This window comes from Pseudorca crassidens, chromosome 1 (genome assembly GCF_039906515.1).
Source record: "Pseudorca crassidens isolate mPseCra1 chromosome 1, mPseCra1.hap1, whole genome shotgun sequence".
NCBI classification, from domain to species: Eukaryota; Metazoa; Chordata; class Mammalia; order Artiodactyla; family Delphinidae; genus Pseudorca; species Pseudorca crassidens.
In genome coordinates, this window is record NC_090296.1 from 22890737 (window position 1) to 22917873 (window position 27137).

The window sequence follows — 27137 nt, forward strand, 5'->3', positions numbered from 1 at the left end:
TCTTCTTTGTTTGCACAGCTCCTGGGGTTCAGCTTCGGTTTTGGCCTCACCTCTGTGTGTAGGTTGCCTAAGGGTGTCTGTTCCCTGCCCACACAGGAGGGGATTAAAGTAGCAGCTGATTAGGGGCCTCTGGCTCACTTAGGCCGGGAGGAGGGAGGGGTATGGAATGCGGGGTGAGCCTGTGGCGGCAGAGGCTGGCATGACGTTGCAGCAGCCTGGGGCATGCTGTGTGTTCTCCCAGGGAAGTTGTCCCTGGATCACGGAACCCTGGCAGTGGCAGGCTGCATAGGCTCCAAGGAGGAGGGATGTGGATAGTGACCTGTGCTCGCACACAGGGTTCGTGGTGGCTGCAGCAGCAGCGTTAGCATTTCAGCCCATCTCTGGTGTCCGCACTGATAGCTGTGGCTCGTGCCTGTCTCCGAAGATTGTTTAGGCGGTGCTCTGAATCCCCTTTCCTCTCGCGCCCCGAAATGATGGTCTCTTGACTCTTAGACAGTTCCAGACTTTTTCCTGGACTCCCTCTCGGCTAGCTGTAGCACACTAGCCCCCTTCAGGCTGTGTTTATGCAGCCAACCCCAGTCCTCTCCTTGCCGTCTGACCTCTGAAGCCCGAGCCTCAGCTCCTAACCCCCACCCGCCCCGGCGGGTGAACAGACAAGCCTCGGGCTGGTGGGTGCTGGTTGGCACCGAACCTCTGTGCGGGAATCTCTCTGCTTTGCCCTTTGCTCCCCTGTTGCTGCGCTCTCCTCTGTGGCTCCAAAGCTTCCCCGCCCACCCCCTGTCTCTGCCAGTGAAGAGGCTTCCTCGTGTGTGGAAACCTTTCCTCCTTCACAGCTCCCTCCCACTGGTGCAGGTCCCATCCCTATTCTTTTGTCTCTGTTTTTCCTTTTGCCCTACCCAGGTATGTGGGGAGTTTCTTGCCTTTTGGGAGGTCTGAGGTCTTCTGCCAGTGTTCAGTAGGTGTTCTCTAGAAGTTGTTCCACATGTAGATGTACTTTTGATGTATTTTTGGGGAGGAAGGTGATCTCCATGTCTTACTCCTCCACCATCTTGAAGCACCCTCCAACCTATAGGTTTTATTCTAATTTTGCCACTTAAAGTTCTTTTCTGGTCCAAGATACAATACAGGATTACATATAGCATTTGACCATCATGTCTCTTTAGTCTCCTTTAATCTGGAACAGGTTTTCAGTTTTTCTTTGTCATTCATGACCTTGACAGTTTTGCAGAGTACTAGCCAGTTATTTTGTAGAATGTCTTTTGTTTTAGGTTTGTTGATTTTTTTCCTCATGACTAGATTAGGTTATAGGCTTTTGGCAGGAAACCCAGAGAATTGTTGCGTTTTTCCCAGGATATCATATCGGGGGCATGTAGTGTTGATTTGTCCCAATACTGGTAGAAACTGAACATTGGTTAAGGTGTTGCTTGCCAGGCTTCTCTACTGTGAAGTTACTGTATTATGCCTTTTAAATTATTTGTCTTATGGGGAGGCTCTTTAAAACTTGAAAATTGCTTATTTCTCATCAAATTTTCACCTACAAATTTTAGCAGCTATTGATGATTCTTTTGTGAAACAGTTACTGCTATAGGTGATACTAAACAGTGATTTAAAAAATATTCTGTCATTTCTTTCACATTTATTAGTTGGATTCCTACTGTCAGGAAGGGCTTGTCTTTTTCTCCACTCATTCATTCATTGATTCATTCATTATTATTGGTATAGGTTTGTGAATTCTCATTATATTGTTTATGTTTTATAACTGTCCTAGAAAACTTGTGTTTCCTTTTAAATGTTTCTTAGATTTATAAAGTGTAAAAAATTAGAAACAGCAAGAAAACCAAAAGATTTAAAACCAAAACGAACGTTTTTTTCTTTTACAAAGTGGTTTTCTCTAAAAGTGATGTTCTACAGATGCACTTATGTGTGCTTGAAGATCATTAACCCTTTTAAATTGACAGATTAAAAATTTTTTTAAGTATTAGGAGACATGCCAGTTGAAAATTAGGAACAAAAATTGCAAACCTGAAATTATAATGTAAGCTGACAGAAAACAAAAGCAGATCTTTCTAAAATTCCATTTCACAAAAGGAAGCATACCCTTGTTAGTCGGTAATTACTTTGAAGAGGATACTTTGTTGAATAATTAGATACAGCATGTGGGTAGCCTTTTTTTTAAACCTTGATTTTTATACATTTTTTCTCAAAGCACATTGCATCTGGTGAGCATAAGAATAGTACTGAAATGACAATTGTTCTTTTTTGCGAGAGAGAATTAGAGAAGTTTTCCATGCTTATATTCTATTCTCTTTGCAGGATGCACAAAATTACAAAGAAAGAGGGAGAGGAAGATTGCTTCCCACCCCTATTCTTGAGAAACCAGAGCCTGAATATTTGCATTGTAATTGTCAATTTGACTAAAAGCTTGAGCAGTGGTTTGGAATTCCATCTCTGACAGTACAATAGAGGATCACTATTGATAAGAAATGTTTAATTTCATATTTTGTCACTTTAATGTAAGTGGTGACCTATATGCTTTTAATAGGTGGTTTTGGATTAAACAGTGCAATGGAAACTGGAAAGGATTAATTTAGCCTGATGCGTTTTCCTACTCACAAGTTAAGTGGCTTAGACTATTCTGGAAGGGTCACGTTTAAGGAGAGAAAATACTTTGCTTTCTTTTTGATATTAAAAAATACTTATGGCTATATCTATACTGTATGATAATAGTAATTTATATATTTTGTTTCTGGCTATGGTGAAAAATTGAATCTGTGGGTGAGTAAGTAGGCCTGGACTTTTAGCCACTATGTTCTCCTGCCTCCCTAAAATGTATAATTCAGTGTTAGTGAAAATTATGACATTCAAAAGTCATAATCTCTTAATTAGCAGTAATCATTAAAAATTCCAGAATGTTGGAGATTTCTAGGTATAATGTATTATAGGGTGTCAATCTGTGGTTTTGGCTAATAAAACTTGCTTCTTTTTAGTGATCTAATGAGGTTCTTAGGTCCTCGGAGCTTTATCTGTTCCCATTTAATGAAAATCACAGTATTAGTCATCGGAAATTGGTTGAGGGAAAGCCACTCTCCTTTTCTTGTTTAGAGTTTTTAAAGAATTGTTCACTCTTTTCTGTTCCTTTTTTTCTTCTCCTTCTTTTCTTTCTTCCTGGTCTAAGCAAAAGGGCTAAGCTCATGCTCTGGAATCCACTTCCCTTGGTGAAGCTCAACTACTTATGTGCTACTGCTGGCACATGAACGTCAGATTTTCTTAACTTGGTGAGGGCCTTATCTGGCCTTCAGAACTCATATATCACATTTTAAACAACATTGTTTTCATTTCTCAGTAAAGGTCTCTTTAGAGAGATGAATGTTTTATTAGTTGTGCAATAATATTCTTTTCACATACCTTTAAAAAAAATCTCTCTATATATTTTTAACTAAGGTGTAGTTGATTTACAATGTTCTGTTAGTTTCTGGTGTACAGCAAAGTGATTCAGTTATATATATATATATATGTATTTTTTTCAGATTATTTTCCATTATAGGTTATTGCAAGATATTGAATATAGTTCCCTGTGCTATACAGCAGGACTTTGTTGTTTATCTATTTTGTATATAGTACTGTGTATCTGTTAATTCGAAACTCCTAATTTATCCGTCCTCTGCCCCCTTTCCCCTTTGGTAACCATAAGTTTGTTTTCTATGTCTGTGAGTCTATTTCTGTTTTGTAAATTCATTTGTATCATTTTTCTTTTTTAGATTCCACATATAAGTGATATCAGGTGATATTTGTCTTTCTCAGACTTACTTCACTTAGTACGATAATCTTTAGTTCCATCCATTTTGCTGCAAATGGCATTATTTCATTCTTCTTTATGGTTGAGTAATATTCCATTGTATATATGTACCACATCTTCTTTATCCATTTCTCTATTGATGGACATTTAGGTTGCTTCCGTGTCTTGGCTATTGTAAATAATGCTGCTTTGAACATTGGGGTGCATGTATCTTTTCAAATTAGAGTTTTTTCTTCTCCAGATATATGGAAAGAGTGGCATTGCTGGACCATATGGTAATGCTACTTTTAGTTTTTTAAAGAACCTCCATACTGTTCTTCATAGTGGCGGTACCAATTTACATTCCCACCAACAATGTAGGAGTGTTCCCTTTTCTCCACATTCTATCCAGCATTTATTATTTGTAGACTTTTTGATGATGGCCATTCTGACTGGGATGAGGTGATACCTCATTGTAGTTTTGTTTTTTCTTTTTTGCGATACACGGGCCTCTCACTGTTGTGGCCTCTCCTATTGCGGAGCACAGGCTCTGGGCGCGCAGGCTCAGCGGCCATGGCTCACGGGCCCAGCTGCTCCGCGGCATGTGGGATCCTCCCAGACCAGGGCACGAACCTGTATCCCCTGCATCGGCCGGCAGACTCTCAACCACGGCGCCACCAGGGAGTCCCTCGTTGTAGTTTTGATTTGCATTTCTCTAATAATTAGTGTTGTTGAGCATCTTTTCATGTGTCTGTAGGTAATCTGTTTGTCTTCCTTGGAGAAATGTCTCTTTAGGGCTTCTGCCCAGTTTTTGATTGGGTTGTTTGTTTTTTGGATATTGAGCTGTATGAGCAGTTTGTATATTTTGGAAAATAATCCCCTTTCGGTCACATCCTTTGCAAATATTTTCTCCCATTCCATAGGTCATATTTTTGTTTTGTTTATGGTTTCCTTTGTTGTGCAAAAGATTTTAAGTTTAATTAGGTCCCATTAGTTTATTGTTGCTTTTATTTCCATTACTCTAGGAGGCAGATCCAAAAAAATATTGCTGTGATTTATGTGAAAGAGTATACTGCCTAAGTTTTCCTCTAGGAATTTTAGAGTATCTGTTCCTATTGGGTTGACCAAACAGTTCCTTTGGTTTTTAAAGTAAAAATGAAAGACACATTTTTCGTTTTCACCAAGAACTTTATTGAACAACGGATTCACCATTTTGTTCCACTACCTTCTGCCATTTTTTCATGCAGCTTCATAATTCCATCTTCCTAAAACGTTTTATCTTTTTGAGCAAAGAACTGTTCCAGGTGTTTTTTACAGTCTTCCAGAAAATTGGCATTTTTTCCATTAAGAGAATTCTGTAAAGACCAAAATAAATGGCAATCTGAAGGTGCAATGTCTGGTGAATACGGCAGATGAATCAGAACTTCCCAGCCAAACTGTAACAGTTTTTGCCTGGTCATCAAAGAAACATGTTGTGTTGCGGTATCCTGATGGAAGATTATGCGTTTTCTGTTGACTAATTCCAGACGCTTTTCGTCGAGTGCTGCTTTCAGTTGGTCTAATTGGGAGCAGTACTTCTTGGAATTAATCGTTTGGTTTTCCGGAAAAAGCTCATAATAGAGGACTCCCTTCCATTCCCACCATGTACACAACTTCACCTTCTTTGGATGAAGACCGGCCTTTGGTGTGGCTGGTGGTGGTTCGTTTCACTTGCCCCACCATCTCTTCCGTTCCACATTGTTGTACAGTATCCACTTTTCATCACCCATCACAATTTGTTTTAAAAACAGAACATTTTCGTTATGTTTAAGTAGAGAATCGCATGGGGAAATATGGTCAAGAAGGTTTTTTTTGCTTAGTTTATGTGGAACCCAAACATCAAAGCGATTAACGTAACCAAGCTGGTGCAAATGATTTTCAATGCTTGATTTGGATATTTTGAATATGTGAGCTATCTCCTATGTGGTGTAACGTTGATTGTTCTCTATAAATGTCTCTATTTGATCACTATCAACTTCAACTGGTCTACCCGACCCTGGAGCATTGACCAGTGAGAAATCTCCAGCACAAAACTTCGCAAACCACTTTGGACATGTTCACTTAGTCACAGTGCCTTGTCCATACACTGTACAAATCTTTTTCTGTGTTTCAGTTGCATTTTTACCTTTCTTGAAATAATAAATCATAATAGGCCGAAAACATTGTTTTTTTTCTTCCATCTTCAATATTAAAATGGCTATACAAAAATTCACCAGTTTTGGTAAGTTTGTTTTAAAATGCACACTGATATGACAGCTGTCACAATACAGTCTAACAAAATTGTTTCGAATGAAGTTAAAGACAACTAAGTGCTACTGGAGCCATCTTACGGAAAAAAACAAATGCACTTTTTGGTCAACCCAATACATTTAGGTCTTCAATCCATTTTGAGTTCATTTTTGTGTATGGTGTTAGAGAATGTTCAAATTCCATTCTTTTACAGGTAGCTGTCCAATTTTCCCAGCACCACTCATATAGCTCTTTTAAATTTTGAATGGTTGTTCTCTGAACTTTTACTAATTGCATTCAAATATTAAGCCTGTAACCATCAGTCTTTCCTTGTTGAACCAGTGTGAAAACAATAAAGTGTTTGTTTAACATTAGGGTACATTTATTGTCTTACTAATTCCTTTTGATCAGACACTTGATAGTAAGGTAACTTTGATTAGTTAAATTTAGCGGCATGAGGTAGGAACGGACATGATGAAAGAGGTATTTATTAGACGGTAAGCCCAAATCAGAACTCTTTTGCAGGTACAGAATTTACATAAATCTTAGATAACATTTCTAACTCTTGACTATGGCATCTTGGGAATTCCTGACTTGTTTTTCTTATTAGCTCTTTCTTATAAATTGAATGTTATTTGTTCAGTTGAATTCCATAAAATGAAAATCATGAGATAAATGCTGGGTGTATATTTGTATATGTTTTTCAGAGCATTTTGTAGCATATTAAAATACTAGTTCCCTGATCTTCCCCCACCAAGAATATTCCATGCTTGCATATAACCTAAAGTGAATCAGGTTCCTTAAGGTTTAAAACTGTTACATGGAGAATGGGGCAGGCAGGGCATGGAATCTTAATAGAAGATAGTGAAGTCTAAGTGAGGAATTGAGTGTAATGTGGGAGCTAGGCTCAGTGGTTTTCAGTCTGTGCTCTGATAGAAAACCAGATTATGTGAGTCTTGTCAATAAAATAAGGCCATATACAGAAAAAATAATTGATAGATTTATTTCCCCCAGTATTTTCCTTCATCTTTTGGCATCTGTATCAATTGTGAAAAACCTAATGAACAAATAGCTATTCGTTCCTTCCCAGAAATGTCATGGTGGCTCCAGAGATGCTGACTGATATGGCTACTTCAACTAAGAAAAGCCTTGGGTACTGTTTATTAATATATTTAGAGTGGACTCATTAAGGGAGAAGCTTCCACTGAAGCCAAGAATGTTTTCCTAATGTCCTCTTAATAGCTTTACCATCTCCCTTGAGACTTCTGAGCCAGTTCAGAGGAGATCCTAGTCCGCTAAATGTTTTAACATGGCCTCCTTAACCCTTTCTCCCGCTCTTCCTTTAGAGACTCCCCTACTTGATTTGGAATTATGGAGGCCTTTCTGAGTCTGCTAGATTTTAGACTCCCTTCACTTACCTTTACAAGGATGAATTGCAAAACTTTTGTAGGTGTGCCCCACATTTTCACATATTTACTTCATAGTATAAGCTTCCCTTTCCCGATTGATATTATTAGATACTTTTTTTTAAGTGCACATTAAATCACCCTCACATTGAACATACCAATAGCCTCCCTGGACGTTGAGAAAAAACAGTGGAATTTACAAGTAAAGGAGAGTTTAAAAGTAAAACACAAGTTCTGAGGAAAGCCCAAGGAAAGCTCGGAGGAGGCGCCTCAGTTTTGCAATTGTTGGGATATGAGCTGTAGAATTCAGTCCTTTGTCAGGCTTAGGTGACCAGGTGGAGTATAATAGGCAGAGAGTGACCCAGGCAGGGTGACACACAGGGCCCCAGACTAACAAGGGGCTGAAAGCACTGAATATCACACCAGAAAAACCACATATGTACTACTCTGTAGGAGAACGTGCGTAGCAAGGGAAAATTCAAAAACTTATGCTCTAGTGTTCGTTCTTTAGGGGGTGAAACTGTGTGTGTAGAAGAAATTTGGGCCTTATTTTGAGTCACGATTTTTATTCTTTTAATGAACCTTAATCCCATTGACTATTTTTCTCCTTCTTCTGCAAAGATGGCTTTTTTCTTTTCACTGTTCAGTTTCTGGTAATATATACTATGTGAGGTGAGGTTTTTAGTCTCAGATTACTACTGTTAATTACCACTTCTTGATGTATTGTTGCTTTTAATTGTACTTGTTTGGAGAATTTTTTACTTCTAGCATTTAACATAGTAGGCTCTTAATAAATATTTGTTGAATTCTTTAAGTAGTGACCGTACTGATGCATTGGTTTTTAAAATAAATTTATCTATTTATTTATTTATATTTTTGGCTGCGTTGGGTCTTCGTTGCTGCGCACGGGCTTTCTCCAGTTGCAGCGAGCAGGGGCTACTCTTCGTCGTGGTGCATGGTCTTCTCATTGTGGTGGCTTTTCTTGCTGCGGAGCACGGGCTCTAGGTGTGTGGGCTTCAGTAGTTGTGGCGTGCGGGCTCAGTAGTTGTGGCTCACGGGCTCTAGAGTGCAGGCTCAGTAGTTGTGCCACACGGGCTTAGTTGCTCCGCAGCATGTGGGATCTTCCTGGACCAGGGCTCAAGCCTGTGTCCCCTGCACTGGCAGGCGGATTGTTAACCACTATGCCACCAGGGAAGACCCTGATGCATTGTTTTGATCCAATGTTTAACTAGTTTTTTTTCTCATATGGTTGTTTTCTTTTAACATTTGCATTTAGTATAAAAAGTATTTTTTACATTTAATTTAAATAAATGCATAACTAAATGTGTTCCTATCATAAATGCTTGTACAAACAGCCTCTTTTTTTAAATGCATCTTTATTTATTTGCTTGGCTCATTTTTTCCCTGTTTCTTCCCCTCTGTTCTTTTCACCATCAGTCACTACCCCTACTCCCTAAAGTAAAAAGAATGAGTGTAAACAGCCTGGGATATCCCTTTATATTTTTCTTTGTGCTCTTAATTATCCTGGACAGATACATATAAACTATTAATATATACACCTTTGTGTATATATATATATATATATATATATATATATATATATAGGGGCTTTTTTTGGTATGTTTTTATTTTAATAAAAACTGATGACATTGTATATACATTTCTGCATCTTGCTTTCTTCTCTCATCAATACTTTCTGGAAATTCCTCCAACTAGCTGATGTTGTTCCAACTTAATCTTTTATTACCATGGACAGATCTTTTATTATAATAGATGTTACCAGATTATTTTTCCAAATGGTTCTGACTCTCCACGTTTCTGTCAGCAAAATGGCTGAGAGTGGCCCTTTTCCCCGCATTCCTACCGTTAATAGTGGTTATAATTCTTTTTAATTTTTGCCAAGCTGATGAGAATTAAGTGTTAACTCATTTTTATGTTTATTTGCATTTCCTATTAGTGAATTTGAACATCTTTTCACAGATTTGCTGGCAGTTTTCATTTGTGCCTATACAGATGGCCTGTTTATAAATTTTGCTCATTTAAAAATACTGGATTATTTGAGTTTTCTTCCAGGAATTTAACTTTTTTACTGGCAGGAGGAAGGAGTCTTAAGTTATTTCTTATGTGACTGATGAGTTGCCTCAGCATCCTTTCTGAATAATTTCTTCTTTTCCCTCTGGTTTAAATGCCATTTCTGCTTTACAGTGTTGCATGATATCTGTCTGAGTTCTATGTGCTTTGATCTGTTTGTCTATCCCTGAACTGATAACATGTTGTCTCCATTATTAGAGCTTTCATTATAATTTGGTAAATGATAATGAAAGTCTCTTGTCATGTTCCATGAAAAATTCTGCGGGCATTTTGATTGTAATTGTATTAGATATGTAGATTAATTTGAAGAGAAGGTGTTTTCTAATGTTCTTCAATAATGTTTTATAATTGTCTTATAACAATCTCGTACATCTTAGACTTATTCCTTGGTACCTTATGGTTTTTCTTTTTAATTGTTTGTGGGGGATATTTTCTTTTATTGCAACTCTGATTGGTTATTTGTAGTATACAGGAGTGCAGTTGGTTTTGTATGTGGCTCTTTTATCCAGCATTTTTGCTTAATGATCTTATTAGCTCTTATAATTTGTTAGTAGCTTTACTGACATATTGTCTACTGTGTAGCTAATCATATCATTTGAAATTAATGGCAATTTAATTTCTTTTCTTATAATTCTTCTTTTGTTGTGGTTTTATTGCATTGGCTAGAAACTCAAATGCAATGTTGAATATAAGCAAAGATAGCAAGAATCCTTGTTTTACTCTGATACTTATAGAAATGCTTCTAAAGTGTTAACCTTATGGTTTGGTGTTTGCTCCTGGTTTTGAGTGCTATCCTTTATCAGATAGAGAATATTGCCTTCTATTTGTGGGTTGCCAAGAGAGGTTGATTTTTTAAAAAACAATGAATGGGTTGTGAAATTTATCAAATATTCTTGCTGCTGTCTTTCTCTTTAAATATTTAAATACATTTGACTCTATCAGTAGATTCTGAGCTCTCCTTGCATTCATTCCTGAGAGCTTTATTTGGCCATAATATATTATTTTTTTGTACATTGCTGAATTAATTTCCTTGTCTTTTCTTTAGTATGTTTATATTTATGTTTATGATTGAGACCAGTTGTATGTTCTTTGCATTACCTTTTTTGGTTTTGAAAGCAAGGTTACATTAATCTCATAAAATGAATTAGATAGATTCCTTCTTTTTCTCTTCCCTGGCTGTTTAAGAGAAGGATTGTTTATTTCTTGAATGTGTGTTAAAATTCACTCATGTAATCATTGGTACCTGTTGTCTTCTTGGTGGCTGAGAGTTTCAACTTCTTCAGTATTTTTTGGTTTATATCAATATAACCTTTTTATTTTTTAAGTCAGTTTGGTAATTATTCCTGATTTTTTTTTTTTTTTTTTTGCGGTACGCCGGCCTCTTACTGTTGTGGCCTCTTCTGTTGCGGAGCACAGGCTCCGGACGCGCAGGCTCAGCGGCCATGGCTCACGGACCTAGCCGCTCCGCGGCACGTGGGATCTTCCCGGACCGGGATACGAAGCCGTGTCTCCTGCATCGGCAGGCGGACTCCTAACTACTGCGCCACGAGGGAAGCCCTCCTGATTTTATAAGTTATCCATTTTGTTGTGTTTTGATATTTAAAGAAGCATTCATAAGCCCTGCTATATTATTTTTTCAATCTTGTACTGAAGCTGTGTATCCTTTCTCTTTAATATTATTTAGTTATTTTTTTCTCTTTTTCTTTATTAGTCTTACTAGACATGATTATTTTATTAGTTTTCGTTTTGACTAGCTTTGTTTATTACTTCATCAACTTCCACCTTTAATGCTATTGCTTTTTTTCTGATTTTTCATTTTTAGGATTGCTGTTTTATTTTTCAGACTTGCAAGTTAAATAATTGACTTGTCTGTTTTTTAAAATAAATGCCGTAAATTCATGAACAAATTACCCTGTGTTTTGAGATGCTATTATTTTATGATAGTTTATTTCTAAATTTCATAATTTCTATTATGGTTTCTTCTATAATTCAAGACTTAGGAGTGCCTTTTGGAATTTTCAAATATGTATGTACGCTTAATTTTTAACTTTTTACAATTTATCTTTAAATTCCTTTGAAATTTGTTGAAACTTCCCATTTGGCTTAGTACCGTTGTTGGTTATTTGGCATTTTATGAGTAAAAAAATTAAACATTTTCTGGGTTTTTTTTTTAATGTTTATGTGTGACGCTACAAATTTTTCTAAGAAATACATATTCCAGGCACAGTGATTTCCTCTTATTGTCTTATTCGACCATTTTTCTTCTGATTCTCAGTGTAACTTATCCTTTTTCATCCTTCAGGTTTAATTGCCACCTCTTCAGAGAAAACTTTCCTGCCCCCTTTTCTAAAATAGCCCCTTTCTGCCCCGTTGTTCCTTGTCATTGTCATGTTACTTTATTTTTTAATAGTACTTTACATCACCTATAGTTGTGATTTGTCTACTTATGTTATTGTGTGTCTTCTCATATAGCATAACTACTTAGGTTACTGTATTGAATAGTTCTTCCTCCACTGGCAGGAACTTCATCCATCATGCCTGTTTCTAGGGCTGTGGTATGGTGTTTATCACACCACAGACATTCTGTGAATAGTCATTGGAAAATGAAGGGTGCTTTCAAATGTAAATAACCACTTAGCTGCATATAATGTTCTTGGTAAAAAAAAAAAAGTTTTCTTTCGAAGGTTTGTATACATTTTTGTATTATTCTGTGGATCTTATTCTTGCAGAGCAGAAAGTGCAAATCAACAAATTTTAACTTCTTTGAAGTTTAATATGTAACAGTTTAAATGATTTAAACCAAATCCCACATTCTTCAAGAATTCAGACAATCACAATTAAGTTTTAAATATTTCAACTTTATAAAAACATTTTGTTATAGGTTACTGTTTTTTCAAATTATGTCAAAAATTTAGGACAGCTGGATTTCTGCTCTCTTTGTGTCTAGCAGACAAAGTTAGAAAAAGAATTAGAGCTGCACAGATACATGAAATCTAAAAGTAAGACCTCTTGAAATAATTATGGATTTCTGAAACCATGTTAATTCAGCTGTGTGGATGTAGATAAATGACACTTTATGGAATTTTCCCATTATGGGTCAATAGCTGGTGCTGATTGACTTGGGTTTGGGGACATTGCAAATAATGGACAGAAAAGACTTTTTAAGAGACTTTGCAGGTACAGTTTTTTCTTTTGTAATTTTCAAGACGTGTGTAAGGAAAGTTCTTTTAAGGTTTTTCACATAATTTGCATTACATGTTTCAAATTTTGATGATAAAAATCATAGGATAAATACTTAGTATGAATGAATTAGTACATGTTTTTGACCACTAGTCGTCAGTATTGAACCATCAGTTGTGACCCTGCAGGCATTGTTTACTAAAGTTGCTAAACTTTGTTGAAAAATGATTATAATATATACACATACCTCATCTCCTAGGGCTCCCTGAAAATACACTTGGCCACAGATATTGCAACTTGAAAAATCTAATTATTTAACTATTGCTATTTGAAAACTTAAATTTGAAATGGTGTTGCTTTCCACTGTTGAAAAATAAAATATGACGTATGGAGTATTACATATTAAGACATCTGTTATGTTTAACACTAAAACTGTCATTTCTATGCCTTTTGGTCAGAGTTTCTTTGAGGCTTTCTATTCAGGGTTATAATTCCTTTCTTCCTCTCTCTCTCCCCCCTGCTGAGGAAAAATCTTTTTATGTGTAGTAAAACAAAGACTACAATTTGATATGAGAGTTTATTTCACTGGAGTCATATAGTCTTATGCCATTTTCCACATTTCATATTTCTAAGCTATACAGAAGTATACCAAAGATATGTTCTCTAAATTTTTATATTATATAGATCTAAAACACTTTTCCCTAGTTATCATTTTCTTCTCCTTAATAATCATTGCCTTTGCACCCTGTTGTCTACTCACCCCAGTTATATTTATTTTCCACTGATGTTCTAATGCTGTTTGTTCTTCGTCTGGCTAATCTTGTTTGCTTTTCTTTACTTGTTAGAAAAGCATTTTTTTTTAGCTCTGTCATGACTCATTGCATTTCTAGTGAATTTACATTTTTATTCAGTACCCTGGATCGTTTTTTTCTTTCTTTCTTTCTTCCTTCCTTCCTCCCTCTCTCCCTCCCTCCCTTTCTTTCTTTCTTTTCTTCCTTCCTCCCTTCCTTCCTTCCTCTCTTCCTTCCTTCCTTTCTTCCTTCTTTTCTCTCTTTTTTTTATACTGCAGCTGTAGTTTTATTTATTGCTCAAGAAAAGAGAAACTGCTTAGGTTTTTCTAACATACCCTTGCCCATATTATGACCAGGTTGGAACAGTATTTGCAGCTGTAACCTTATTATGTAGTTTTTTGGTGGGCCTCATATGGCAGTGAGAAAAAGTTACGCCTTTTCATGTTTATTTTCTGAGGTTGAGAACCTGAAGTGCTGCTCACCAGTATCAGTCTTGGATGGGGATCAAGTCAGAGTGATTCTGTGAGTCAGAGCCACAACAAAGCCTGGGCAGACTTGGTCTCTGGAGCTCCATTTCCTGATCCTTCCCCTCCTGACTTGTGAACTTGTATAGAAGTTGCTAAACCTTACCTCTTTGTGTGGTTCATCTTAATAAGTAGTTCATATGATTTATTTCTTTTTAAAAAGATGGCTACTTATCTTGATAGTAAAATAATTTTAGTTTTATATGGAAAATTTTTTGTGTTTCTTTTATGTCCTCGCCGTCTCTGTTTCTTCCGTTCTTCACATCCAGTTCATCATTAAATTCTGTCAGCTGTATCTTGAAAATATTTTAAATGATAACAACTCACTCCTTTTATCACTTCTACTCTCATTTATCATCCTGTGACTCTTGTCTCCTGCCTGGGCTAGTGGAGTAGCCTCCTTGCTTCCATTCTTACTTCCCTGCAGTCTTTTCCCCATAGAATCAGATAATGCCACTTCTTTCTTCAAAATCCTTCAGTGCTTTCTTTATCACATTCAGGATGAAATCTAAAACCTTCAGCCTAAAAGGCCCCTCTGAGGTGGTCCCTGCCTGCCATCTTACTCTGATTCTGTCATTCTTCCACTTGCCTACTCTAGGCCAACTACACTCGCCTGGCTTCTCCATGGACATGTCAGGCACCCTCCTGCTTCTGGACATTTGTACTTTCCATTCCCAGAGCCAGGGATTTTCAACTCTGAAAACAGTTGCATTGCTTATGCCCTCCTATCGCTCAGAGCTCTACTTCAGAAAGGCCTTATTAGTTATTCTACATAATACACCCCTTCTTCACTCCTGAGCCCCTTACACTGCTGTATTTTTTTTCTTTATAACACTTCTCCTTACTTGTCATCTGTCAGCTATCTGTCCCCCTGAGCAGAATGCAGGCTTTATGAAGGAAGGCACTTAGTCTGTTTTGCTCATTGCTGTATCTCCAGCACCTAGAACAGTGCCTGGCATAGGTCTAGTAAGTGTTTCTTGAAGGAATGAATGTTATATGCTATGTTGTCAGAACTATTCATAGTGAAATATTCATTTGGCCAATACCCTCATGGACCTATCATGTGCCAGGTGCTGTGCTGGGGACTAGGGATTTAAAAATACTTAAAATGATATATTGCTCTTTAGGGCTCTCAGTTTAGTTGGGAAAATAGAAATGTTAACAGTCATTGTAATTCAATAAGTGTGTTATTTCAGCTTTGCATAGACTCTAGACTAGCCCGTACAGGAAATAGTTACCCCTTCTCTGCCCTTTGGAAAATTTGGGTGAAAGAGATTGTGCATTTTCAAATTATTTTAGGCAGTTCTTTTATGAATGTGATTCTACCCTGTGGCTTATTGCTACTTGATAAGCACTTTACCAATCTGTGGCTGAAATACTAATTTAAATTCTGACCCACTATACTTTTGATTCACAACATAGCTCTTTGTCTTATTTTATGCCATGCTAATTATTTTCTTCTCTCTTTTATGTTTGTTACCTGTGGATTATTTTTTTCTTTGCAAGGTTAGAGTAAATACTTTTTTTCTGTAAGGTTGTGAAAAGTCTGTTAATGTCAACATGCTGAAAGAAAGGAAGTAGATGGAAACAAATGACTGGATATTAGGGGATTTGTCTTTCACAGGTGGTTGAACACTATTTGGCACAGCTGGAAATGCGCAAGTCCCAGATATATCGTGTTCTTTAGTCTTCTTCCTTAGCCTTTTCCTTGATTCCCCCCCCTTGCCTCACATGCCCACCCACTTATTTAACATAAAGTCTATTTTATTAGGCTTTGATCATTTAGATGACAACAAAACACTTTATTCTTTGTGTGGAAAGTATTTTTTTCCCTGAACTTCTTACAGAAGTTGGAAGAGATCTTAGATGTTGTCTCTTTCAACCTTGTACTCATCCAGTACTTGAATTTCCATTCACAGTGCAAACTTCCTGCATGGTTTGTGGATATTAAGGACAAGTCTCCACAAGCCATGCTATCTTTTTCGTATTGGGAAATATTGAGAATAATAGCTAGCTGGATTAAAGAATGTTCCATTTTGATACTGTTTTTCAGGGGGTTACTGTTTAATATTGATAAAACAAAAGCTGAACATTTAGAAATGTATTCCACATCAGAGAAGAGGTAACATGTCAACTGTTAGCCTGCTGGTTAAGGCCTTTGGATTCCTTTGAAGGGTGCAGTTCTGTGAGAGGATGTGTGTATGTAAGTTGTCCTGAAATTCTTATAGTCTCATTTCTGTATAATTAACACTCATGTCATGTCTTGTTAGGCTTTTTACTTTATAAAAAAAAATTACCTAAGGCTTTTAATCATTACATGCTTGTAATGTACTTTCTATCCTCTTTCACCTCCCCATTTCAACTTTCTCCAAAATTCTCCCATGTATACTAACTTACATTTTCTTATTATTCAAGTGTTTTCGAATAGTGTGCATTTTTCAGGGTGTCTTTCTGGGTTGATCACTTTGCTTATAGTTTCCTTGGTCCTACCCTCATTGAAGTTAGTCCTCATACAATTTTTTTTCTCTTTTTTTTTTTTTCCTGCTTATTTGCTCTCGGTTCTTGAAGAGTTACTACTTATTCTATTAGGGCCATTATGGTCTCCGACTCATTTTTTGTTTCACCTGTTCTTTCAGCATATGCATAGGAGTTCTTATAAAGCATCTTGAATTCTCATTGGAAATAGTTGAGATTTACATTATAGATAAATACTCACATTGCTTCTGTGAGTTGCATTTAAATCTGACACGTTTTATGTTCATACTACATATGATTAGATCTCAAAGTATTGTTTAATCACATTTCTTTTCCTGTGTGTGCATATTTTTTCTTGCCAATATTGTCATTGTAAATTATAACAAATAAGGCTAGCATGAGTCTGTGTGAGTCCCTTTGTGTAGGGACTGTATGAAAATAGACATTTAATTTTGTTAATGCTATGATGATGATGAAAAATGTTTGTGCTCTTGTTGACTGAACAGCTGTCTGACAATAGACTGAGATTTTCTGAGTGCAGGACTTGTTTAATTTCTACTTTATGCTTTTCTTGAAGAGTGGAATGTTTCTATCTATGTTTTCAGCAAATTTATCCTAGACCATCTGTTTATAAAGCCCTATTTCCGTCATTATCAATTAATATTTATTGGGTAACTACTGAGTGCATAGTAATATTGTGCAAACAAAGATGACTTTGCTACAAATAGGCTTATTCATAGATTTGGTACTGTTTTATTTTGATTAGAAAAAAGCAAAAGAAACAACCCCCTCTCCCCCAAAATCCAAAGGCGTAAAATAATACCCTCTAACTCTGAACAATGAAAGATGTTGTATATTTACAGGACATTCTGCTCAAATACATATAAAACTTGAGAAATTCTAAATTAAATTTCCATAATTATCTATGATCTTCTGTTTGTCAACAATTCTAACTCCGTGGTCCTGCATTTAGAAAGTCAAATGAAGTATCATATTGCTCTGGGATTTCTAATAAAACTATGAGTCTCTTTTTTGAGAGGAAACTACTCAGATAAAAACAGACCCTCCACTAAGAGTGGTTGCTTTTTGATTTTGAAGGAAATCCTGGAAAGTGTACTTGTTGGGCTCACATTTAACTTTACTTGCAAGATTTTTATTAAGTAAAAGATTGCATAAAAATACAATCCATTCCAGTAAAAGCAATGGCATTTAGGAGAATAATACTCATTACCATTGTTGCTTTTGAATTAAAGAAGTCAAAGGACTTATATGTCTTTTCAGCATACCAACTTTGTAGGCAATAATTAAGGTTTTGTTTTGCAGATTGACAAATTTAATAACGTTTGAAGAACGAAATCCTGACACTAGTCAATAGGGGTTTTACTTTTGCATTATTTTTATAGTCATGGTAATGGATTTTCGCTGATTCATCCATGGTCTCTGGCCTGCTTAGTCTTCCATGTGGCCTTTGGCTAAGGTTTAGGGTAAAGGCTATGGCCATGGAAGAGAGCAAAGGGAATTGGTTCTCGTGGTGATTGAACCCATGGCCTTGGCTGGCTTCATTGGCACAGGGTACCCTAACCAGTCACAGACTCCATAAATATGGACGTAGTGGAACCAGTGAGTTTATTTATTTATCAGGGAAAATAGGTCAGTAATATGTGCTCATCTGTTCTACCACAATAATTACTATAAAGCTTTTTGGATTCCTGAAATAATGATCACCTTATCATAAGAAGAAGGAGGAAAAAAAAAAAAAAAGAAAAAGACATCTAGGCCATTCTCAAAGAGAAGCTTTGAGTTTTATGTTTCAAAACCTCAGGTATCTTTAAAGAACATTATTTAGGATTACACTTACCATCAGAAGTAATACCAATGTACTTAACTACTGATAAATCTTACTTAACCACATGATACCTGATATTACTCTACTCTTTGCAAAACAAGGATGGTTGCAACTTGTGACTCTACTCACTATGTGCTTACCACTTCCATCTGGAAAATACACATAGTTCACCTGGCAGCAAGTCTTTAGAATCTCTCCCTTTGATATCCCCAAAATCTGTATGGTGTCATAATGGTGATGATCAATATTGGATTCTCTTCTGACTTCTGTCACGCAGTTCTACTTTCACTTGTTAAAGTGTTTTAAAATCGTAGATGTTGGTATGGAATTTTTGTTCCTTGGTATTGCCTGAAAAATAAATTTCTTTGAATAATTTAAGTAACAATCACTTAGCTATTTCTGAGATATTGGTTCAGGGATTTAGAATATGAATGTATTGTTTTCTGCCTTGAAAAGAAACTTAATTTTTTGTTTTGTTTTGGTTTTTGTTGGCACAGATGATCCCCAACTGGATGAACTTAAAGGCTAAAATTTTCCATGACTTTAGCTAGTTTTCATGTGGGAGGAATCTCTAACTTGATTTAGGAAAAAACAAAATTTAGAAATTCACAGAACTTGACAGAAATAAAATCTATGTTAATTTAAATCAGTAGTATTAGTTATGAGCAATAAAATCCTGCTGTATTATGTGTATATATTCCTTTTCAAAATGCGTATTTTTCTATTGATGTTTGGTTTTGGAGCTGTGATTTAGGTTTACAGAAGAGAATTTTGGAAATGGACACCAGATTTTTATATTAAAAAAAAATTCCAGTTAAGTCAGGTTCCAATTACAGTGTTTTATACATACTGAGTACTTAGTAATGTTTTTCCTTGATTTGAAATATAACATGTCCTTAAGGCTATTTAAGTTTTTAAAATATATAAACATAGACAACTTATAACTTCAGTTTATAGCTTATGTGGTCTAATTTGGATCAGAATATCACTATATTGTGAAGCTTAAAATATTTGCTGATTTTTATTTTGTACCTACATGAAGAATGATTATAAACTAGATGACTTTGAAGTCATGAAAAGACATAGAGGAAGCTTAAAGGCATATTACTAAGTGAAAGAAGCTAATTTGAAAAGATCACATACTGTAGGATTTCGACTGCATGACATTCTGGAAAAAAAAATATGGAAATAGTAAAAACATCATTGGTTACCAGGAGATGGGGTAGGAAGGGGAGAGGTGAATAGGTGGAGCACAGAGGATTTTTAGGACAGTGAAAATACTCTGTATGATCCTATAATGATGAATACATGTCATTACACATTTGACCAACCCATAGAATGTTCAACAGCAAGAGTGAACCCTGTGTAAACCATGGACTTTGGATGATTATGATGCATCAATTTAGGTTCATCACTTGTAACAAAGGTGGAGGTTTTGTTGGAGGATGTTGATAGTGGGGGAGATTATGCATGTGTGTGGGCTGAGTGTATATGGGAACTGTCTGTACCTTCCTCTCAATTTTGCTGTGAACTTAAAACTGCTCTAAAAAAATAGTCTTTAAAAAAATAATATATATATATGTATATACATATATATATTAAGAGCAACTATTTTATAATTCTCAGTAACATGACTGTTTCATTCTTTATTGTTATGGGAACAATATGACTTAAAAGTTTGTACCTTTAATATAATATTACAGACCTATTGTTCAATATGAGCACAGACTTGTTTTTCTATAGTCCTGTTGGTTTACCAGTGAATCATCTACATATTCTTGCCCTTGTGACCAAAGGCATGCAATTGTAGTGCTGCTGAGTGATTAGGATAAGACAGGATAGCTTATGTTCATAATTTTTTTTTTTTGTTTTGGAAATTTCAGTGGCCTGTGTGGGTGTTAACATGTGACCTTTATTTCATTCCAGCTCCATCATTCTTACCCAAGCTTGCTGGTCCATTTAAAGTAGACAAAGGGCCTTTAATTCCCTATTTGTTCTACATTTTTGAGTGTGTTATTTTTTAGAGCCTCTTGATAGACATGCCTGTTGTCAAAGTTGTGGCAGTTTTTATGGTCAGATGAGAGGTCTACAAACATTTTCTTTTTCTCCTTTCCCCTACTCTTTAAAAGGAAAGGCTGTATTTTTTTTATTATATTTGTGAGAATTCCAAATCATCTACCTCTAAAGAACTGCAGTAGTACAATACTCAATATGTTAGTCTTTTTAATGGAAATAGGCACACTTAAGGAAAAGAAGAAAAATTGTTGTTATTAGAAATTTAAATGTGCTCCAGGGACCCTCTATTAAGGTTCAGTGTTGTTGCTGTGATCTTAAATGTGTAAAAGACAATCTGAATCCGGGAGCAGGGCACATGATAGCTTTATAGCTGAACTGCTTTTAAGAAAAAAACAAGCTTTAAAGGGCAAAATAACATAGTAATAGAAATTCATTGGCATGTGATTTTTTTCCTCTTTTTATAGCTGCTTTTCCTGGGTCAGTTTTAATATAATTCTAAATTGTTTGATCTAAGTCAAATGGAAAAGAAATCCAGTGCAGCCTTACGCACTTAAAAAAGGTAGTAAATGAGTTAAAGTTTGTTATAAGATTTGAAGAAATGACTTGTAATTTTGATTTAGTTAATTTTAAAACTATTTCTCATTGACTGTTATCTGTGTTTCCGAAATTTAAAGTGCATATTTACTAGGTCTTAAGAGTTAGATTTTCTTTCTTTGTCTTTCATTTTAAACTAGATAATATAGAAAATGGGTTCAGTGTTCTGGGCTAGAATATTGCTTGTGTGTTGTTTACTGGCTTATGTTGTATAGGTAGGTTTAAAGTTAATAGGTGTGGGCTTCCCTGGTGGCACAGTGGTTGAGAGTCAGCCTGCCGAGGCAGGGGACACGGGTTTGTGCCCCGGTCCGGAAAGATCCCGCATGCCGCGGAGCGGCTGGGCCCATGAGCCGTGGCCGCTGAGCCTGCGCGTCCGGTGCCTGTGCTCCACAATGGCAGAGGCCACAGCAGTGAGAGGCCCGCGTACCGCAAAAAAAAAAAAAAAAGTTAATAGGTGTGTTATAGGTTGTTTAAAGTTTGACTTTTCTAAATGATAAGGTGGAAATATAGTAATTTGCTTTGGGTTGCTCCTCAGTACCTGACTTCTGTTCCTGTGCTGAAAACAATAGAATTTAAGTTCTCATTGCCTCAATTTTCCAAGACTTACATATCCTTAGAGTATTAGCTACAGTAGAGACATATATTATTTTGGAAAAGTGATATTATAAATAACTGGTCAGATGTACAAGGTGGAAAGTTCAGAGGAAAGGAAATTTTATTACAAAATCTTAGATATCCAAGAGAATTAGAGGTTCTTTTATTCAACAGCTCATACGTGGAAATTCAAATTAAAAAAAAAATAGTTGACTTTCAGAAGAACTATGTTTTTATAGGGCATAATTCCATGTACTAGAAAACACAGTTTGATTAAAGTTCAGCTTGTTGATTTTTATTCCTTTCACATCAAGTAAAATTACTAATATTTATACTAATTATAAGAAATGAAGATTAAATATCTATTAGTATGAGAAAGAAAATAATTATTTCTCAACCGCCCTTTAAGGGGAATGGATCCTGGTAACAGGTCTTTTCTTTGTGTGGTGAGGAAAATGGGGTACTGGGCATGGTAATCAGTGTCGGCATTCAAAATTGAGAACTGGGGCTTCCCTGGTGGCGCAGTGGTTGAGAGTCTGCCTGCCGATGCAGGGGACACAGGTTCGTGCCCCCGCCTGGGAAGATCCCACATGCCGTGGAGCGGCTGGGCCCGTGAGCCACGGCCGCTGAGCCTGCACATCCGGAGCCTGTGCTCCGTAATGGGAGAGGCCACAACAGCGAGAGGCCCGCGTACCGCCAAAAAAAAAAAAAAAAAAAAAAAAATTGAAAACGAATAGAGGCACACTGCTCGGCGTAAGTCGGGGAGGGAGATTTAGAAGCCTGTTGGGAAGGCCCAGAAGCTGCAAAGAAACTGAACAGTGAAGCTGAAGAAGATGTAGGGAAACAGGGGGGAAGGAGAATTCCTGGTTAGTGGAGTAGCCCAGGAGAGTTAGGATTATATAGAGACTTGATGAGTGTACTCCATCCACCGATACGGTCTTATGTAAATTCTGTATCACTCATTAATGTTTTTGGTGTCAGTAGGTTATCTGGAGGTGACTGCAAAGGGGTTCAGCGTTCTACTTAGTGGTGAGCACTGGGCTATGAGTTAACTTACTAGGAATCTGGGTTGCATTAGGCATAAGGTTTGATGGGGGAAAAGCTTGTAGGCCAAAAAAGTACTGATAATGTTATAGTTGGTCTGATTTTGAGCTAAAATTGGTGGGTAAAACTTTAAGGATACTTGCATAGCCTCAAATTATCTACCAAAATATTTGTTCATTACTTTAGTGATTTTAACATAGTTCTACATATTCTTTGATATTCTCCCTCTGGGAGGTAGAACTTAATTCTTCTCCCTTTGAGTGTGGGCTGGACGTAATGACTTGCTTCTAACAGAGTCTGGAAAGGAAAGAATACTAACTTTATGGCAGGAAGATTTGGCAGACACCACACTACCGTAATCAAGCTATCAAGGTTCACATCACTAGTCCTGAGTCATGTTGATATCACATACCCACCAGTGTGATGCATTGAGAACGGCTTACCTCTATGGTATTCTGTTCCCAAATTTATGAGCTTTGTCTAATCATGAGAAGACATCAGAAAAACCCAAATTGAGGGACAGTCTACAAAATACCTGACTTGAAGATACCTGAAATATTTTCGAAAATGTTGAAATCATAAAAGCAAGGAAAGATTGAAAAACTTTCCCAGATTGGAGGAGACTAAAGAGACAAGCTGCTCTGAAGTATCTTGGAACAAAAAAGAACATTTGATAGTTGAGTAAAGTCTGTAGCTTTTGGTTTTGTAACAGTGTTAACATCTTAGTTTCAATAAACTTACCTTGGTTATGGAAGATGTTACTTTTAGGGGAAGCTAAGTGAAAAGTATATGGGAACTCTGAGCTGTCTTTACAACTGTTCTGTAAATCTGAATTATTTAAAAAATAAAAAAACTTAAACCTATTCAGAGTATTTTTTTCTAAGGAAAAGACTAAAATGATGACTTTGAAAACAGGAAAGGATTATTAACTCTTTGACTTAAACCCCCAAGTAAATATTTATTTTCCAACATCACTACACCGTAATAATTGTTTTTACAGAAAGAAAGGCAACTTGGTGCTTGAGAAAATATGGTGGTTAAGAAAGATGAGAGAAATCTGGAAAACTTTCATATATGTGATGAACAGAATTGGCCAATTGCAAAGTGAAGTTGTTATTTAGGAATTATAAAGGGATATTTATTCATCCATTCGATAACATATGTTTACCACCTAAAATGTGTCAAGTATTGTGTTAGAGTTAAAATATGATCATGACAGATGAGGTCCCTGGCCTTCTGAAGCTTACACCTTAGTGACACCAAATCTTTTATATTACTCTTTGGAAATGTAAACCTCTAGATAAACAACAATTATTTGTATGTCTATCTAAGTAAAAATAAGCATATAAATGAATTAAGCACATTTTAATAGACTTAATCAAAATAAAGTATGTAAACACTTGGGAAATGCTAATATGTCTTTCTTGTTTTTTTGATGTAAAATGTAATAGGATTTTTAAAATGTAAGTTTTGGAACTCATGAGAAAGGGACAGAAATGGATTAATTCCAGTTAGTAAAATGGAAAAATTTCTTCACTGGAGAATTTTTGGGGTTTAAATTCTTAGTAAGTTAAACTCCTAGAGTTGCAGCATGCAGTTAAGTCAAGTTTTAAAAGCTTAGCAGGTGATTCCTTCTGTTTCTCGTACCTCAGTAAGCAGAGGACACAGGTGGAAACAACTTGGAACATGAAGAGATGTACAGAATCACACTGGAAGGATCTTAGCAGCTACTGTTTGAAGGTTGCAGAGTCTTCCAAGGTAGATTTTGAATTTGGCTTTGGAAGTGAATGGCTCTTATATTTGGGACAAGCCCATCTTGTTTGAAGTTGCTTATGGCCTTAAGTGATGTCACCGGGTTTGGGTGAGCCTTCACTGCATACTCATTTGGAGTGGCTTCTGCCCAGGAGTTTGAATCCAGAATGGGAGGCTTACTATTTACAGTTTGATGAAACTTATCAACTGCATGAGGAAGTCTTCCTCATAATCTCCTCTCTGTGGAAAAACCCAGGCTGGTTTTTAGTTCAATGAAAAAATATTGACTGAATCCATGAACCTTGAAAAAATAGTATTTTGTTTGTTTAAAAAACAGCAGCATGCTTTCTACAGTAACTTACTTCTAGACTAGCACTAGATTAAGTTTTAGAGAACCTGCAAATATATATTTGATATGAAAAATATACTTGGCAATAAAAGGTGTATGACATAACTGGAAAAAAATATTGAAAAGATAACCAGTTAAGTTTAACTCATTAAAGAAAAACAGGTGATGGGGCTAGGTTGAATGATGATGTTGAGGAATAAGATAGTTCAAATATTGTAAAATGAATTGATGAAAAGTATACCAACAATTCATTTCTTTTTAAAAAATATTTCTCCCTCCTTCCCTCTCCCTCTTCCTCTCCCTCTCTGTCACAGAAACACACACACACACATATTAGGTGGAGTTAGACCGAGGAAGCATGGAAAAAATGAAGATGCCAGCAGTAATTTTCAAGTTTCTAGGATAATTTCGTTCAGGAAAAATTTATAAACACATCCCACCAGCCAAAACTGAATAGATTATACATACTTAAGTAAATATTATTACAAATTCCACTTAGGCTACAGTAAAGAACAAATAATAAACATCAAAATCATTTGATAGCTACCTACCTGAAAAGCATTATGTTTTGTAATACTTTATCAATTGTTAACAATTTAATAATCATAATAGTTGTCTTTTATTGTATATTTTAATGCTTTATAAGTATAAAATTATTTAGTCTTCATATCCACCCTATAAGCTTGATATTGTTTCAACGTGGAGAGGCAGTGCCATTCAATGGTTTAGAGGCACACAGCCTGAGTCTATGTCCTGACTCTGTCACGAGCTTGGTGAATGACCTTGGGCAAGTTATTCAACTCCTTGTAGCCCCAACTTCCCTCTTAATAAAATGGACTTAATGGGCTTCCCTGGTGGCGCAGTGGTTGAGAGTACACCTGCCGATGCAGGGGACACAGGTTCGTGCCCCGGTCTGGGAAGATCCCACATGCCGTGGAATGGCTAGGCCCGTGAGCCATGGCCACTGAGCCTGCGCGTCCGGAGCCTGTGCTCCGCGACGGGAGAGGCCACAACAGTGAGAGACCCGCGTACCGCAAAAAAAAAAAAAAAAAAAAAAAAAAAAAAAGGACTTAATAATAACTCATGGAACCATCATAAAGATTAAATGTATATATTCAGTATATGTAATGTGTTTATTTAATATATGGAAGAAGAAGAAGAATGCCCGGACATAGTAAACACTATATTATTTATACTCAAATCAAAATTATTTTTATTTGATGGTGTCTCTCTGCGTTTTTACTCAATTGTTTTTTATTAGTGAGAGCAGGAGCCATGCAGAGGGAGCTGTAATCTCATGGGTAGGGGGGACATTGTTATTTTATATATGCATATATATGCACTTTGGAGATATATGTTGGATATGTGAGTCAATGAAATTGGAATATGATTGATTATACTTGCATCAAAACAGTTTTAACATGTTTTGCTGTTTGCCTAAAAATAGTTTTTCTATTGAGCATCATAGAACTTGTTGGAAAAGACTTCTGGAAATTTGGCTTTTCTCAACTTAGATGGCCTCTACACTTACACCTTTTTAAGTCTAAATGCTAAGTGTCGAATTTTTTTTTTAAACAAATGGAATGTCTTTTAGATGTTATGAAAGATTGCTCTTAATATAAATTTTTTTCCTTAAGTTTAATTTTGTTTTAACATAGAAACAAACACTTATGTGGTTAACTTTTGAAATTTGTATTATCTTAAAGTTCCTTTTTTTCCAATTTATTAAAGAGAGAAAAATGTAGAAAAGAATGCTTTTCTTTGCTCTTTGTGAAAGTATGGTTGAAGAGCAAGTTATATGTTGTGATAAAATGTCATGTATGTGATAATGATGCAACAAGCATGTTTCTACCTTGATATATTTTCAGAATTTGAAAAACTAGTGAACTGGTTTTAGGTATTATGTCAAAATTGTTGAGCTGATAATATAACTTTTAAATACTATTATTTCGGCAGGTAAAATTTGTTTGTTTCCAAGAAAACTGTTAGCTGTCTAAGCTCTCTAAATGTGTTACAAAATTCCTAAAGATGGGAAAAAGTGAAACTAAGTGGAACTTGATTAGGTAGATCGGGAAGTTGTTTATATTTGAGCCCCAATGAAGTGATCTTATGACTTCAGTGAATGAGCAGGTTGTAATTCCTGTGTATATTTTGTACAATTCATAATCATCTTCCTCAGCCTTTTCTTAATAGATCCTAGTAATATCTTTCAGTTTTATATGTATTTTGGAAAATTACTGATTTTCCCATGTCTTTCTTTCTAGGCATTGAAGAAACAAGAAGCTAAAGCAGAGGAGAATGAGGGAGTAGTGAAAAATAAGCTAAAACAAAGTGAAACTGAAAAGAGTAAAGTAAGATTTTGAAAATTAACATTTTTTTTAAAGTTTTGAATTTCATTTAATTTATCTTTTATACAGCAGGTTCGTATTACT

At 36.0% G+C, this 27137-nt stretch overlaps 1 protein-coding gene across 3 annotated transcripts in view; it reads left to right on the forward strand.

Moving 5' to 3' along the window:
- Positions 1–27137, forward strand: part of CEP128 (centrosomal protein 128) — a 437869-nt gene that overhangs the window by 68621 nt on the left and 342111 nt on the right. For all 3 annotated transcript variants that reach the window (XM_067728864.1, XM_067728857.1, XM_067728871.1), the window contains one exon: positions 26970–27056. In XM_067728864.1, coding sequence (XP_067584965.1) covers positions 26970–27056 — 87 coding nt within the window. The remainder of the gene's footprint in view (positions 1–26969; positions 27057–27137) is intronic.